We start from the raw sequence: 17,327 nt of genomic DNA, 5'->3' as shown, positions 1-17,327 counted from the left end.
TGTACTCCAGAGAAAGCTAGCGGGACGTGAAGAGCGAAGCAGGATGTGAAATCCTTCTTTTCAAGTGACGAAGCGTTCAGGAGTCGTCACGCCGTCAAGCTGCCAACGTAAATAATATTAATTCATACATATCAAATAATCTACGTGTCAAATTTCATGAATATATATGGACGTTTATATGTCTAAATACTATAGGAAAGTGACTTTGATGAGAGAAAGCAGAAAGAACGCTCGGGCGACGCTGAAACAGCTCAAACGGAAATTAAGGAGCTTTTATTGCATCATTTGGAGTTGTTGAAGCGTGATATCTTATTGTGAAGGACAGAACTACGGTCCCGGATGTGTTGACAGCATTGATGGTCATTTTTGCGACCCTGGAACAAGCGAATATCCCCGAAAAACCAGCAGCAGCCAGTGTTTACGAGGATAGAAGTCCGTACGGATTAGGCCAAGAGCAGTGCACGGCTAATTCACCGGTGTTAGCATCGTTTTAACGACTCTGGTAAAGGCAAAGCTAACTGTAATAATTACAACAATATTTCGTTTGAAAGGTACAAAGTTTAACTTCAGTTTAACACCATTAAATCAACTGAAAACATTACAAAATCATTTTTATCAACATTTTAAGTGAATTGTATTGAAACATTAGCTAAAAACTGTCAGGTTTGGGGTACAACTCCGTTATTACTTAAGTAATTACATTCATCCTTACTAATATTTACTCTTATACACGCCACTTACTTTTAGAAAATGTGGTGTACCTTTAATCCACTATTTTATAGCTATAGCTATACTTTACATTATAAATATATATACATCAAAATGCTGATATGTTAAGAGTAATAATAATTTGAAAATATTTAATATGGAAATATAAATGTGTTGCTACTACTATTCAAATATCTGAATACTTCCATCACTGTGTATACAATTATCTTTCATACATAAAAGGACAAAAATACACAGCAGTCCTGACACAAACCAATGAAACACCAGGGTCCGCAATTCATGAATAGAAGAGAGTAAACTTGTGTTTTGTTCAAACATTAACTGTACTTTATTGGTGGTAAAGTTGTTATACAAATTCAAACAAAAGGCAGTATACCAAAGAGAAGAACAAATTACAGTATACTTTATACCCCGGTCACAGACGTTAACTTACAGCTCCAAAAACGTACTATTTATCCATTAGAGGATTACACATTATGTGTCCGTATGCATGAGCCGTCTATCTGGATGAACAAAAACACAGTGAAAAATATACGGTGTTACAAATTAATTGAGTCGTAATCTACGGAAATAAAAATGATGAAATGTAAATCTATTCTTGGCCATTTTAATGGATGTAAACGCTCGTAATGTGGCAGAACAGACGGTGGGGAAGGAAAGGAAAATGCAAGAGGGAAAGCATCAACAAAACATCCCGTCTATAAATCCTGTTTCAGTGTGGAGCTTTGGGAGTTACGCTTTGCCTTTTCAGGGCAGTGATCCTGTTTCTGACGTAGTCTTTCACACCTTTCCACGAACGGTTCCTCAGCGCTTTAGGCTCCGCCTCGAGACACTGAATGCATTCGTTTTTCTGAGGAATCTTTTGTCCCTTAATTAGGTGCATCATGTGTCTTTCAACAGCAAGAACCTCTGCTTTCTCCCATTTATGTTTGCCCTTATATTTGGAGCCTGTGGGACAAGAGAAAAATAATGAAAAGACAGATTTAATTGTCATCACAGGTACTCTTTGCACTACAAATACTCCAAACCCCAAATACCATTCTCCTTATTGTCCATATTTTCTTTTCATCATGTTTTTTTTATTTATTTTTTACATCATAATAACCTTGGACAACGAGGTGGACATTAAATAAGAACTCTTGGAGATTACCTTCTTTGTCCGATTTTGGAGATACAAACACGCTGGCGTCCGTCGTTGCTCCGTGTGCTTGTCCATGGCCGACATCTGATGATAAAAACAGAGAAATAAGTGACCCAAAGTGCAGCAACCCAGCCCAAGATTTTGATATCTCATATCCATACGCACATGCCTTACAAAACAAAAATATATTGACGAATGTTAGTTATTCAAAACGTCTACCATCAGAGTGCATCTCAACGTCATCCAGCTGCATGCCGCTGTCCTCGCGCAGGCTTTGGACTTGATTATTAGGGCCTAGAATCTGGGCCGCCTCGTTTTCATCCAGGTTTATCAGCTGCAGCATTGTTCCGTAATGCCTCCGGATCTTCGCGGATGTCAGCGCTTCAGGGTCCTTCGCTCCACATTCTTTCACATATTTTTGGATGCACTCTGACCCGTGGTAGGCAGACAGGCCTTGCGGTCGGCCAAAAACGAAGGGATTCTGTCTGGGGACGCCACACGTCTTGCGTACCTCCGTGAGGAGCTCCATAGCTGACACGAACGACGGTTTTAGTAAAACGGGGACCATTCTCCCACACTTCCCTCGAACGTCAACTCTTGTGAAGAACTCGCACATGTTCCTTTCCAAATCTGAGACGGATACGTCCAAGCCGTCTTGAGAGTTTGATTTTTTCCGTGACTTAAAAGCCGTTAGTTCCATCGACGCTATCTCCGCGAGACTTCGTCTGTTGAAGAGTATTGTCCGAGCGAGCGTTACCTTGGCCAGAGCGGCGTAGTTTTCTGCAGACTTTGCGTCTCTGAGGTTCTGTTCTGCAAGAAGATGAACGTTCTCCATGTGGGAATTCAGGCGCTTCACGTCTTGAGCGAACGGCACCTTCTTCTCCCTGTTCAATTTGGTCTCTCTGATTGCCAACAATGCTCCTGCAGAAACGAGCCCGTTCCACTTTTCCTGGTACACGGCGAGGAACTTTCGCGCAGACTCGGCCAAACTTGCGTCGCCGCGCTTCACGGCGTTGCCCTCGACAATACTGCAGGTCTTCTGCAGGTCGTAGCCGAGCTTGATGGCGAGCGACGGGATGCCGTACGTTTTGGTTTCTGGATTGTAGCCTGCCACGGCGTTCACCGCAGACACCACATGTGGGAAGCTTGAAGGGAGAAAGAAGTCCTCCAGTTTCTTCAGAGGGGTTATATTCTGAGCTTCGAGTACAAGTCTCGCTATCTGACGAAGGTTTTGTCGTATGTAAGGATGCTTCTTCGGATTGGATCCGTGCTGGTTAAAGAGGTCCTCGCCAAACTGCAAGATGATCTCGTCGGCCATGATCGCTTGTGTCACGTCGTCGAAAACCATCGGGGACAGAAGGCTCTTAAAACCATCGCTTATTCCGAGGTCCTCTACGCTTTCCAGCACACACTGCAATGCGATGCGCTTTCTTCCGATCTCTGGTTCATCTTCATTCGTCACTCTCTCTGGGCACGACTTCATGTGTCTGTGCATGGCGTTCTTCACGAAAAGACCTCGACAGTACAGACAATGAAGGAAGTCTTTGGCTCTCTGCGTTTTATTCGGCCTTTTTCGGGAAACAAGTTGGCCCATTCCTGTTTTCATGACTTCTTTGTTATGAGCAAAGTTGCCTTGATTTATGAGTCTGTTCCATACTTTTTGTCTTTCTCTGGAGTGTTTGGGGTACTGAAACACAGCTGCAACCTCCGGTTTGTCGCTGTGGATCCTCTCAAGATGACGCGACATTTTGGACAGCGGGTTCGTGCAAAACAAACAATAATTCCTCCGGTCATAAACGCGCTTTTCTGTAGAATTTGAACTTGGTAGCACGACGGTTTCAAAAGAATTCCTCAGATTAGTTGGGCGGATCTTTTTTTGGGGAGCGACGCTTTTTTCTTGAACCAAAGAGCTTCCTGATTTCGCCCCTTTGTTATCCGGCAGAGGAGGTGTTTCTACTGCGGGGGTCGAGGGCCTGCTGTCACCAGACTCATCTGAAGAGCCCCAGTCAGAGTCAGACAGGAAGTCAGAGAAGTCTCCATCACTGTCGTGGAGGAAATCAGAATCACTGTCTTCTGCTGAGTCTTCTTTCTGGTAAAAAAAAAATAAAAATAAAAACAACTGTATGTGAAAATACGATCTTTTTTTGTCCAATATTGTAATTTCCAATATTCTATTTCTAAACAAAGACACCAATATATAAATACCAACTTATCAAAGCTAATTTAAAAAAAGACAACATTCTATAAAGATGCATTTATCGTCATTTGACTTCACATGAAAATATTTCATGATGTAATGTTTGTGTAAATTGTATTCAGGTACAGAGGAGTTTGATAAACGACGACATTTGTTTGTTTTTATACCAACATCAAGAGCCCCGATGCTGTGAAACTGGAGATCAGCTTCAAAAGTTTACGTATTTAACGGGGAAATTATCACTATTCCATGTTCTGCTGCCTTCATATTCTCCACAAAAACACTACTACTTCCTAAATATTAAAGTGTATTTAATGACTTACTACGAATTTCACTTATAGTCCATTCATAGCTTAACATTTATGAATCTTTTAAGGTCCACCTAGCTTCTGGTGCTTGGTGGTATGAGCAGCATTTGATGCACATGCTCTGTCACTGTTATCAGATCGCTTGACCACTTCTGTCCAGTATTTAGGGAATATTTCATACTTTATTTTGACAACGATGAATAAAACAGAGCGTTTTCCGGAACATCACAAAGGTCTTTCAGCGAAACACATTTTAGAAACAATTGATAAATCTGCGAATTGTTTTCTAGACTCTTAAATGCATTATTTGTCCTGACAGAAAATATTGTAATTAAAAGTGATGTCATTGAATGCCTTGTTTTATCTCATAAACAGTCAGAATCTAAGGCCTAATGGTGCAAACCATCTCACTGCAACTGGAGGCCATGCCCGGATGCATCGCATGGAAATCTGAACCAACACGTCCGACTTCTTAAGGATTTAACGAACGATAATACACGGGTCACTACCTCTGATTCGGCTGCTGACATTAGATCGTCTGCTGTATCACAGGCCTCACTTTGTTCATCACAGGACGCAGGAGACGAACAGTCCGACAAAAGATGCGACTGTGCCTGAAAAGCAAAACAACAGCAAAAAGAAGTGACGAGGTTGAGCCTTTACCACCATTTGTTAACAGAATAAAATGTACCGATTGAAGGAGCAGGCGTGTGTGCGTAGCAGGGCGCGTGAGTAAATGACTAAAATGATGCATGATAACGACTTTGACGTGGAGCTACCTTTGACTTTCCTGCAGACTGCTGAACCTGCTGTGCATCTCTGGTCTTGGATTGTTCACAGTGAGATGAATCATCCATTGATGGATGAGACTAAAAGTGAAGGGAAAAAACCAACAACTTACATGCAATCATATTGTTTGTGTGTGTGTGTGTGTGTATAAATCAAATCAAACGTAACCTACCTGAACAGCTTTGTGTGGAGACTTCCCATCACTGCTCTCCTCTGGGGGGATTGATTCCAGCTTAGTGGGGGGACAAAGGGAAGTCAAAAGGTTATAACTCTGTGTAGAATTATCAACAATAGTCTCTAGATCAGCGATATAAGCAATGTATAACTAAAAGTAATGCATAGGTTCTAAGTTGTACTGGGTGTTGACCTCCTTCACACTCACAAGTTTATCCAGCTCTGCCACTTGTTGAAGTAGTTGTGCACGCTGATGTAAAAGCACTTGACGTTGTGTCTCATTGTTGGCCTGAAAGCAGATAGAAATGAAAATAAACTGAGGGATAAAATAAAGGCAATGACCTCGTATGAAATCACACAGCTCTGTCATCAAACATGGAAAACATTTACAACACCCCGTAGTTCTATTTGTGAAGATATGTACAGAAACATTTAATTGAACAAGTGTTAGAGCTGTTCATTTCCTCACCGGTGGACTACTCTTCCCCTCTTGCGATGGCTTGTTTTTAGGATGAGCAGCTGCGTCAGGGATAGACTCGTTTACAGCTCCTGAGGAAAAAACGTACAAAAATGTATGTACGTATATATACACACACAAGTACTGAACAAGCTGTGGCTTACATAAATCAATCCCAATAGGTTTAACCACACTGATGAGTAATACAGGACGAATACAGGTAGTACAGCTTACCCCTGCAGTGTGATGGAGGTATCCACTGACTCTGCTCCTGAGAAGTGGATGAGGCATGGGTGTGAGTGTATCCAGCAACACCACACAACTCCACATTCATCCCATCAAAAGTAGCGTGAGACGTACTTACATGTTGTCCACATGACGACAGGCTAACTGGCAGAAGTCCGTTTGGTAAACTCTGATTGGACAGTGGAGGTTGAAATGGGGCTTTGTAAGGGTTGTGGGGTGAGAAAGGTGGAAGAAGTTGTGGCCCACAAGGCTGTGGAGCTTGGTTTGTTCGGGGAAGAGACGGTGGCGGTATGTTTTTGCCGTGGTTTGCGGTTAGCAGCATTGATGAAGTGTGAGAGGTTTGCTGGGGGAAGGAGATCATGTGAGAGGTGCCAGGGACAGCAGTGTTGGCAAACAGCGCGTTGGAGGACGGATTGCTGCTGATGAGAGAGGCCTTGTACAGAGCGGCGTGATGAGCATCGTTTCTGGATGATAAGGTGCCGAGGTCGCTCATACAGCTCTGATTGGATTCCTGCAGGTGGTCGTAGGAGGGTCTCTGGTCAGAAGACAAGCCCAGGCTGAGATGCTGAGAGCTGGGAAGTGGGTTGAGGAGGGATCCTTGAGTTGAAGCGGTGGACCAGACATTCTGGCCCGCCCACGACTGACAGGGTATGTGGCTCTTATTTGATGCAAGGTTATCCATTATTCTCCCTAAACATCAATTGTTTGCTGCTTGGAGTCTTTTATTTCCGTGGAGACAGGGCCTAGAAGAGCAAAACAACACGCACACTATCATCAGGATCACATCTTTATATGTTTCTACTGTCCCGTCACTGTGTTCAGTGTGGGACAAAGAGCATACTTTCCACTGATGGCTTCACATTGAGGCTGTCGAGAGATCTTGTGTTAATAAACCAAAAAGCTGCTGCTTTTCATCAATATCAGTTTTTTTTTTTATCTCAGTTATATCATATTTTGGGTCCAAACTGTAAGTTGATCCATGTTTGATTTTGGCATTGTGTATAAGCTACTGTATATATTTAGGATGTGCAGCTTATTTTTATTGATTCAAATAAAAAATAAATAAAAAAACACCACAGGAATGTACTATTGTTTATGTTTGTCATGCGTTTGTTGCACTACAACTGAATTCATCCGTTTTCCACAATATCAATGAATGGTCTTTGAATCCTTGAATTGTGAGCTACTTTATTATTTTATAGGTTTATTTTATTCGATGTTGTGATCTAACGTTCGATAAATAACCCCTTTAACAGTTGTTAGCATGTTCTAGTCAATGTTTTCGTGAAACTGACGCTACGTCACCCAAACACGTAATTTTCAGGATCATTTATGAATGGTACCAAGTTACTTATTCGTCCCAAATATATTCAACCATTATACTTACAGTAGAGGACGGACAACTGTGTATAAATCGCTGTTCTGATGTGCACGTCGACCACACGGAGCTTAGCTAGCTAGCTAGCTTAATTAGCTAGCTAGCCGTTAGCACGATGGGTTGTGAAATGCCAGTATTTTCGTAGAACTGACAAAGACTCCAAAATGAACACGCTGAAAGAGAAAAGGTGTGTGCACCAAATGTATCTAACTTATTTACAAATGTATGAACACGAGGAGCATATCTGTGAATATCACAGGAAGTGGCGGCCGTTTGTTTACCTCTCGGCTCTGGACTCCAACAGAATACTTCCGGTTAGTTTTCAAAATAAGAGCAGCATCTCTGCTAGTGTAGCGGACAGCGACACAATGAGAGAATAAAACACTTAGAAAATACACGACTTGAACAGATATCAATGCAAACTGATTCTTTATTTAAATAAAAAGAACAATGGCACGATATGAAACTACTCCATTACGAAAAGTCCTGCATTCAAAATGTACTTAATTGTAAACTATATTTCTAATTTATGATGGTGCAGTGTAGTTTTAAAAAGGGAAAAGTTTGGAATCTTTTAGATTCCTGGCTGTCTCTAATTTTAAGAACACGCGCGCACACACGCGCGCACACACACACACACACACACACACACACACACACACACACACACACACACACACACACACACACACACACACACACACACACACACACAGGTACCGTCCAGTGTGAGAATCAATGCAAATTAAAAGCACAACTCTTCTCCAACATACTATGCTTTGTTCTTTACATGTTTTAAGCCAATTTGTTTTGCCTTTATCAGGATGGTATGATTTGTTTTTTTGTTTGTTCATGGACAACTTGTATATAATTTTTGTAAATGCCGTTGTATAATTGTCTTTGATTATTTGTATTCTTTGTAATTTGTCACATGATCATTTGACCGATGTATGTAAAGAAACTGTAAACAACCTCAAACTGAAAATATTCATAAACATTTATAAAGATTCAGATGAAGAAAAAACAATTAAACTAAATTGTACTGCTTGTATTCCCTTTATTTTGATCAAAAACCTGACATTGTCGTTTATCATTCATGTTCTATGCACTACAAAAACTATTGTATAAAGCATAAAGAAGCATTGTAAGACTTCTAAGAATACTAAAACACTTAATTAAACTGTGGATACAAGAACCTCATCAATGACCACAAAACACCCCAAACTAAAACTGATGAGTGATACTACTATACAATATTGTTTGACTCAAAACTATAAGCTGATAACCAGAATAATTAACATTTATTTGTCAAGTTTATCTTCTGATGATGTGATAGTTTCAGTATTTTGTAGCCACATTTACTTGTAGATTAAACTCATTTAAATCAGCATCAGTGCAGTCAGAATATCTACAAAACAAAATAAAAACATCTCTCCAGATTTTAGCGAACTAAAGTAAAACTAAATACTTCGAAAACAATTTCAATCATAAAAGATAATCAATCAGAGTCAGAATGTGTTTTGATTCACTGAACCTCTGAGACTCTGAGTGTAAAGTGTAAAACACTGAAATTATAACATCAAAGCTGAAATAACTCAACAGAAGAACCAGAAATCTAATAAAGTAAAACTGATGTCTGATGAAGATCAAAGTTAAAGAAACACACAACTGGAGACAAAGTGTTTGGTTCAGTGGATTCACTAAATGTTACATTGTGTTCTGATTCAACACAAGATGATGATTAAGTTAAAGTTGAAAAATGATTTGTTTTTGTGTGAAAGTTGATGATCTGATGATGTAATACAGTTTGATTCTGATGAGTCATAACTGTTGATTGTATTGATTCTATCAATGAGATGTTGACTCACAGTGAAGTCAGAGTAAAGTCTGAACAAACACCAACATGTCTGAACATCACAGAGAAATATCAGTTTCACACATTTTGATATCAGCAGTTTTAGCATCACCAGACTTTCCAATACTGAAATATGGGAAGAGTTTCTCAGTGAAAGTGTCTCTGTAAGTGTAGATGTGAGTCATGTCTTCAGGGTCGTAGAAGGACACGTCCCCCATGTCATAGTCCAGCTGGACTCTGATCCTCTGGAGACTCTTCTTCACTCTGACAGTCTGACCAGGTCCATTAGTGTATTTTCCACTACGATGACGTAAACACCAGACTCCATATTGTGGTGAAACAAATATCTTTCCCTTCCTGTCAACTGACTCTTTAACCAAACCTACATTCCAGTCAGGATGGTCTCCCACCTCCACCTCCCAGCTGTGTTTCCCTGAGCTGAAGCCCTCAGAGCCCAGAACAATGGGATGCTTAGTGCTTCTCTCTGGATTGTGAGGAAGCTTCTGGTATGTGTCTCCACGTCTCACACTGGTCAGATCATCAGACAGATAGAGCCAGCGGGCTGCAGTGTTTGGGTCCAGAATGACAGGACTGAAGTGGACCTTGTCCTTCATCTTCTCCCAGACTCTGAAGGACAGGTTGCCCAGGTGTTTGGCCACATCTATCAGCGCTCCTGAGACCAGCTGTGGATCTGACAGTGAGCTCTGGACTCTGGCTCTGGTCTGAGTGGCTTTATAACTGCTGAGGAATGACACGTTGTGTTTCTGCAGGTCTTCTTCAACAGCAGAGATGCTGTCTGACAGAGAGGAGATCTGCTCCTGAATCATCTTCATCTCTCTGCTGATAGTCTTCCCCTTCTGCTCCTCTTCCTCCCTCAGAGCTGCCAGTCTGGACTCCTCTTCCTCTTTCAGGACCTGGTGGAGCTTGTTGAACTCTGCTCTGATCTGCCTCTCTGTGGACAACAGCTGCTTCTTGGAGAGTTCAATCATTTCATTGTATGTTTCCTCCACTTGTTTGTGTTTGTGCCTCTTGTCCTGCAGAGACTCTAAGTCAGATCTCAGCTGGTCCTTCAGGTCACTGACTGCTTGTTCTATAGGAACCAACTTGTGACTCTGGTGGAGAGAAAACTCACAGACAGGACACACAACTCTCTCTTCATCCTCACAGAACAGTTGAGTCTCTTCTCCATGTTTACTACACACCACCTCCACCTTCTTCTCTCCTTTTTCTGTCTCAGGTGATCCAGTTTTCGGTCTCTCAGCAAACGAGTCAGCCAGTTCCTTCAGTGCAAAGTTCACCCGAGGAAAGTCTTTTGAGGATCTTCTTTTACAAATGGGACAGTTCTTGTTTTTATCTTGTTTCCAGAATAGTTGCAGGCAGCTTGAACAGAAGCTGTGGTTGCAGCTCAGAGACACAGGATCTCTGAACGTCTCTGAACAAACATGGCAGTTCAGGAAACTTTCATAAAGAGCTCTTTCAGCCATTTGTCTTGGTATCTAAATTATCTTTCAACAACAAGACTCACCAGGTTACTGTTCCGTCTCTTCACTGGTTCAAATACTCCAAACGTGTGTTTTCCAGCAGAGATCTCACGCCCTGTAATGGCGTCTCAGCTCTGATCAACAATGACAAAATCTTCTTTTAGTTTCACTAACCTGTGTGACAGGTGTAGTTATTAGGAGGAAATGCTGTTCTGTCCTTTAGTCACCAGCAGATGGTGTCATGATGTCAAAGTTAAATCCAAAACTAAAATCTCCTTTATCATTTCACTAAATAAAGAACAGAACTGATCATAAAATACAACAAACAAGGAGAAGATTGTTGTGTTGAGGACTGAACATTTCAACAGGCTCACTGACACTAAACCAGTTTTACTGCATATTTTGTTTTTCAGCCGCTGTAACAGGAAACATGTGCTAAAATCTCTTCATGACTGTGTTCATTTCATCCAGGTGGACTAAATAAAGATCTCACTCTTAACCTGCACTTAAAGAATCAAAGCTGATGTTTGAATTTGATTTATTAATCTCATATTCTCCTGTTTATCACAAGTCAAAGCAGCCAAATGTATGTGCAATGCATTTTGTTAGTGTTAAAGAAGCCCAGTCTTGTGGCTGTAGGCTCCTGAAGTGTCTTTCCCTCTGGAGTAACCTGGTTGACGCACTAGTTGTGTGCTATATTATCTGTCATGCATTCGATACATCATCACATAGATGTTTGTTTGATGATCTATAGCTCATTTATTCTCGTTGAACAACGTACACAAATGCCATTCTTTCCACCGACAGTAAATGTATAGCGGTCAAAACCTTTTGCCCTTCCGGGGTCAAACACCTGACAACCACAGTGATTTCAGGACCTGAGCCCAGGACATGAAGACAGCGCCACCCAATGTACACACAAAGAAATTCAGTTGTATTTACAATACCAAATTTGGCTCTAACAGTTAGTATTTCTAGAAACATGAGATCAAACTCACTAATAGGAGTATTAGTTTGTGTCTCAGTTAATGTACAATTAACAATCATGAAATAGATTCTAAAGTCTCTCAACCTGAATGTGTTTTACTTTCTGGAACATTTTCTCTCATTCAGTCAATCATTCACTCTCTTATTGACAACAATCAAAATACTGTATATCATCATTCATGAGTAGATATTATTTTCACAAGATAAACTAAAATAAATGAATGATTAAGTTTGTGATTTTAAAACAGCACATAAATATTCTATCAGGTGTTTAGAATTGATCTATACGACAAAGAAATCAGTCTGATGAAGACAGTACTGTTGCGCTGTAAAGATAAGAAAGAAAGAAAGTCTTCAGCCTCAAACTGTTGGTCCATCGTAGTCTACATGGGCGGGTTTCAGTGTAAACCCTCCAAGCTGCTTCCTCAACATCTGGAGGACTTTCATGGAGTCTTTGTTATCAGCTTGGGGACCTTGGTGGAGACTCTTCCTGAGGATGTAGCACAACATGTGGCTGCTGCGGTTGCTCAGTTCCCTCAGAAGGTCATCTGGAGACATCCTGGGAAGAGACGGTCCACTCTGGTCAACAACATCTTGCTGCTGGACTGGCTTCACCAAAACGTCCTCTTAGGACACAAAGACCAGAGTGTTTGTGGCCCAACGGAGGCACCAACAGACCATCTACCGTGGAGTTCCCATCGTGGGACTTCCTCTGATGTTTGATCAGGACGACAACCTGTTCAGGACGAGAGCGAGGGGCATTACCAGAATGCTGGACATTGACTCATTGACAAAGACAACTTCCTGGAGAAGGTGAAGAAGGTGCTTCACGAGCCATCCTGCAGGGTGAAAGTGCAGGAGCTCTCAGGCTGCACAGAGACCAGACCATGAAGCCTCTGGACCGAGCCATGTTCTGGATCCAGTTTGTCCCGAGACACAAAGGGAGCCGCTCACTTAAAGGCCGACTCCTACGAGACGTCCTGGATCCAGCAGCACTCCATTCACGTGATCACACTGTTGCTAGTGTCGCTCGTGATGACGTCACTGATCTGCATTCTATCAGTGAAACGATTGAGGGGCAAAGTGTTCAGTGAGAGGAAAGAAAACCTGGACTGACACAGATACTTATGTTGCCCTGTACGTCCTTTCTGTTATGTACTTTATGGAGCAGAAGAGTTTTCTTCCAGCATCAGCAGAAAAGGAAAGAACGAGAGAAGCAGAGAAGAAAGAATGAAACATGTTTAAGTGGCGGAGTCTTAGGGGGGAAATGAGGGAACCAACAATAGATATTAATCTAAAAAGGTCTTACTAGATTCCCTTGTTAATAATGTAACTATATATATATATCTCATTGATATTATTTTCAAAAGATTAAATCAAATCAATAAATAATCAATTACATTTTTGGTTGAATAAAAGCACGTAAATATTCCACGAGGTGATTAGAATTGATCTATAAGACAAAGAAATCAGTCTGATGAAGACAGTACTGTTGAGCTGTAAAGATTAGAAAGAAAGAAAGTCTTCAGCCTCAAACTGTTGCTCCATCATGTCAAGCGTGGTCTACATGGGCGGGTTTCAGTGTAAACCCTCCAAGCTGCTTCCTCAACAAAGAAAATAATCTAATTTGCGGGGACGGGAGCTGCGGGGAGGAAAGAATATTTATGGACAAAGGAAAATTACTGAAAACAATGAGGGATCTTAAATAATTCTTTTACATATTAAGCTGAAAAGGCCTTACCAACAACACATTATATAATCCTAAAAGGTCCTGTCCAACATAAACCAAGTGAAATATGGGATTTAAGTAGAGGCCACTGGTAGGGAGGCTAACTACACTGAGGAGAGCCCAGGGGTGCTACCGGTAACTCACCTCAGGTGCAACACAGCAATCCTCTCAAGAGAAACGGTGCAGTCCACACTCTTATGCAGTGTTTGTACATGCATGCATAAGGTGTAGGGACCTCACCACGGGGACTGAGCCTCCAACAATGACACTCTACTGAACCTGAAGAGAAAGTGAACGAGCAACAAAAAGAATCAAGACAAACAAAACAAACCCAGTTGGTTGAACAATGTAAATGAATCAAAAGAGCAGCAGGTGAACCAACTCATATATGTGGTACTAACATAAGTATCACTCAGACAGCAGGACAGTGAAGAGGTTTCTTTAACATGAAAACTACTACGAGCAGCCACAGCAACAGGACAGAGGCCAAAAAGGACAAGTTGATGCCAACAGGTGTGTTTTAAATGCTGCCACTGATTAGGAATTGGTTGTGGGAGGAGCCAGCCTGAGGGCTGCTTTCACAACCCTCCACCCTATTCTTCATTCTCTGGGGAGCATTCCACCACATGTAGGTTCAGTGTTGATCTGTATCTTGTACAAGAGAGTTTTGATGATGACGGTACAGCAGCACAAAATAAACGTGGGCCTCTAAAGAGCTGAAAAGACTCATGTCTGAGATATAATCTAATCTGAATAACGTCTCTGAGAGGATTTGACTGACTTGGTGGCTGATGAAGCAGCAACAACATCAAGAGCCACAGCAGTGATGGATTTGTGAGCTACTCTGGACAAACAGGATGTCAGACAAACACAACGGGGTTTCTGTTGTAAGAAATTTGAGCAAAAAACTGTAGTTAGTAGATATAATAAAAGTGTTTAATAATTCATAATTAATAAATCATAATTAGTCATAATCATAAGGGTTTTGGGAATGCATAATTAAGATAAACATAAAGTGATGTAGGAATAGTAGCTAAAAAACATGAAGCTTCTGCCAAGTTGCAGAAGTTTAACTTTCATACTGAAGGATTATTATAGAAGGGGTTAAAATGTAACTGACAGTCATTGAATGTGTTAGTAGACTCGGGCAGACAGCCGAATACACTCCTGGAAGTTAGCCAATAGGAATCGAGATAAATGGAAGAGGGGGTGTGCCGAACAGGGGTGGGAGGTTTAATTTAAAAGTCTTTTTCCCTCTCTCTGTGATGGCCCCCGGACGAGAGACGTGTTTTTCACCGGAGGAGCCGAGTTGAGGTTTTTGCAAATGGGGTTTTATTGTTTTAATATTTCATAGGAGTATGTACTCCAATGTGTAACTGTAGTCGTACTTGCATCAGTGGAATTAAATTCCTTATAATTGTAATCAGTTTCGGTAATGTTTTTAGCGCCGTGTGACTGAAAAGCTATCATTCCACGTGTGCTGGCCTCAACAAATTTGGCAACCACGAAGGGACATTCTTACCGGCCTCGCTGTGTGTGCTGAAGGCGGCGTTGGTCAGGCAGACATCCTGGGCCCATAATATCATCTGGCCAAGAAACAGATGGCCGTAGCCAAGGCTCAGGCCTCACAACAGCCCCAATATCCAGCTGCACCCCCGACCTCATACCAACCAAATCCAGCAGTACCAGCCTCCACGGTGGTGTACAATCAGCCCCCACCACGATGCAGAAGTGGTGCATCCAACAGAGGGAGAGGTAACGATAAAGGGGGGCATGGGGGTCTTGTAAGTAAAGGAGAGTGCTACGTATGCGGGAGAGAAGGTCATTGGCAGAGAGATTGCCCACATAAAAGAAGAGGAAGACAGCCCAATGCACCACCACAACATGCTCCGTTCCCACCACAACATCAGCAGTACCTACGACCAGGTCCAGCTGGACCTCCTCCCATGAGACATCAACAGATGCCCATGCTGTCACCAGGACCATGGGGAGGTTCAGTGTATAGCCAAGATACATAGATGGTTGCCATGTGATCCCTTACAGCAGAGATATCGAGGTGAAGGGGGGATATGGTAAGGTGTCAAACATTTATGGTAAGGTGTCAAACATTTTTTGTAGATCCACATTTAGAATAGTTTTCAGTAAAGGTGCTACTCACAATTTTTGAGATTAATAACGTCATGATAAACCACAACTTTGAATTTAAATACAGCACAATCCAAGTCCTCTAACTCAGTGATAGGTCTTAGCCTAGACTTGCTAACTCTAGAAATTGAGAAATATACGGGAGCTCTAACTAACATGAGCCGAGTGTTGTTTTCTCAGGTGACAAACGCAGAAGCAGCAGCTGACGAAAGGAAGCAGGCTGACGTGTCACCAGGCAGTCTGGTGTGGATAAGAGTCCACTAGCGCAGGTGGAGTGAACCAAGGTGGACCGGTCCCTGGGAGGTAGTATTGGCAACCTCACATGCAGAAAAGGTAAAATGGGAGCGACTTGGCACCACCTCACTCAGCAGCGAAGGTAACGAGTGAGACACTCGCAGAGACAGGATTGAACATCAAACAGGAAAATTTGAAGCCAAAGACACCTCAAAAGAGGGGTTAGACAGTACTGAAGATGACGTTTTCCCCACAGTTTAAGCGAGGGCGTCCATTGGGAGACTCTAGCTTCAGTAGGTTATGGAAGTCTGTAATTATTTTATTCCTGAGTTCAGTAGTTTCCCTCTTAGTATGGGGAATTAACCACAGACAGGAACCAGATCACATGCATGACTACATCAGGATTCGACATTTAGCCTCAGTAGCTAATCAAACCGATCTTAGACCACGTAGAGAGGCTTCTCTGACGACACTCACCTATGAAAATGTAACTCTCACTCTTATGTTCAAAGAAGGTACAACATCAACGGTCCAGTTCGACTTCTGTGAAGTAGTTTCCTGTCCCAGGTATGAACACACCTACGGGTGGATGTCCAAAACCTTGTGCATCATAACTGACCAGTGTGGGCCTGCCACACATAAGTATGGGAAGCTGTTATCAAATTGACTGACTGAGGACTTTACGTAGTACAGGGAAAGGCAACTACTGATAGTCCTGCCCCACAAGGGCTCATTAGGATTATTGTTAAGCCTGTAAAAAGACCAGGTTCGACATACGACTGACGCAGAGAATGAGGTAAGGGGTGGAAACTGGAATGGCAGATGGGAATGTATGGTGGGTACAATATACGGCTTCAAGTCAGTAGTACAGATTGTATTGTGTGTTCAGGACCTAGCAACCCCTAGCAACACCAGTTCCTTCAAGATTCAGACTCATAAGTCCTGAATTTAGTTGTATTTTAACTCTGTTTACTGATGACACTTTGCCCCTCCATCACACTTGTCAGAGGCTACACTGGGATTACCCACCTGTAGAATATAATACCCCACCTCTGTTCAAGGTTACAGAGGGTCCATTTGATTGTATAGTCTCAGATACAGCTAAGGGGCCCAATGTAGGTAGTATTATTGCAAATTATAGCAAATTGTAGCCACAGTCACAATGCTAGCGACTATCTATATAACAGTGTGTTAAGACAGACAGCACCTAGAGCTGATTTATGGTGGTGGTGTGGAGGAAGAACCATATATCCAATCCTGCCTAAAGATTGGACAGGTAGATGTGCGTTGGTGCAACTTATATTGTCATTCTATATCCTGCCTGTCACTGATGCACCTTATGGAGAACTCATCTCTCCACGCCCACATGCTAACAGAAGATCCAAAAGAGATGCCGGTGGCCCGAAGGGAGCCTTTGATGACCAAGTGTACATAAGATGTCATAAGACTGCCAAGGGGGGTGTCTAATGACTTTCAA

At 42.0% G+C, this 17,327-nt stretch overlaps 2 protein-coding genes across 3 annotated transcripts; both read right to left on the bottom strand.

The window, feature by feature from the left end:
• Window positions 1-1,072: 1,072 nt before the first annotated feature.
• On the bottom strand, window positions 1,073-7,695 carry LOC306779138 (uncharacterized protein). Of its 2 annotated transcripts, XM_079270929.1 has the most exons (11): window positions 7,429-7,695; window positions 6,160-6,784; window positions 6,030-6,066; window positions 5,808-5,887; window positions 5,547-5,627; window positions 5,337-5,396; window positions 5,155-5,244; window positions 4,885-4,989; window positions 2,090-3,959; window positions 1,880-1,954; window positions 1,073-1,677 (listed from the first exon to the last, which is right to left on the bottom strand). In XM_079270929.1, exons 2-11 carry the CDS (start codon window positions 6,721-6,723, stop codon window positions 1,442-1,444), a joined length of 3,198 nt encoding a protein of 1,065 aa, XP_079127055.1. In that variant the 5' UTR covers window positions 6,724-6,784; window positions 7,429-7,695; the 3' UTR covers window positions 1,073-1,441. The 2 variants fall into 2 exon arrangements, with proteins under 2 accessions (XP_079127055.1, XP_079127054.1); XM_079270928.1 differs by having other exon boundaries at window positions 6,030-6,784.
• A 1,638-nt stretch (window positions 7,696-9,333) lies between these two features.
• Window positions 9,334-10,758, bottom strand: LOC306778071 (nuclear factor 7, brain-like; the record flags this gene model as incomplete). The annotated part of the gene is made up of 1 exon (XM_079269434.1): window positions 9,334-10,758. The coding sequence occupies one exon, from the start codon at window positions 10,756-10,758 to the stop codon at window positions 9,334-9,336; it is 1,425 nt and encodes a 474-aa protein (XP_079125560.1).
• Window positions 10,759-17,327: the final 6,569 nt, after the last annotated feature.

This window comes from Melanostigma gelatinosum (assembly GCF_949748355.1).
Source record: "Melanostigma gelatinosum genome assembly, chromosome: 6".
In the NCBI taxonomy this organism is placed as follows: Eukaryota; Metazoa; Chordata; class Actinopteri; order Perciformes; family Zoarcidae; genus Melanostigma; species Melanostigma gelatinosum.
The sequence above is the reverse complement of the archived record's forward strand: the minus strand, read 5'-3'. Positions and strand labels throughout refer to the sequence as shown.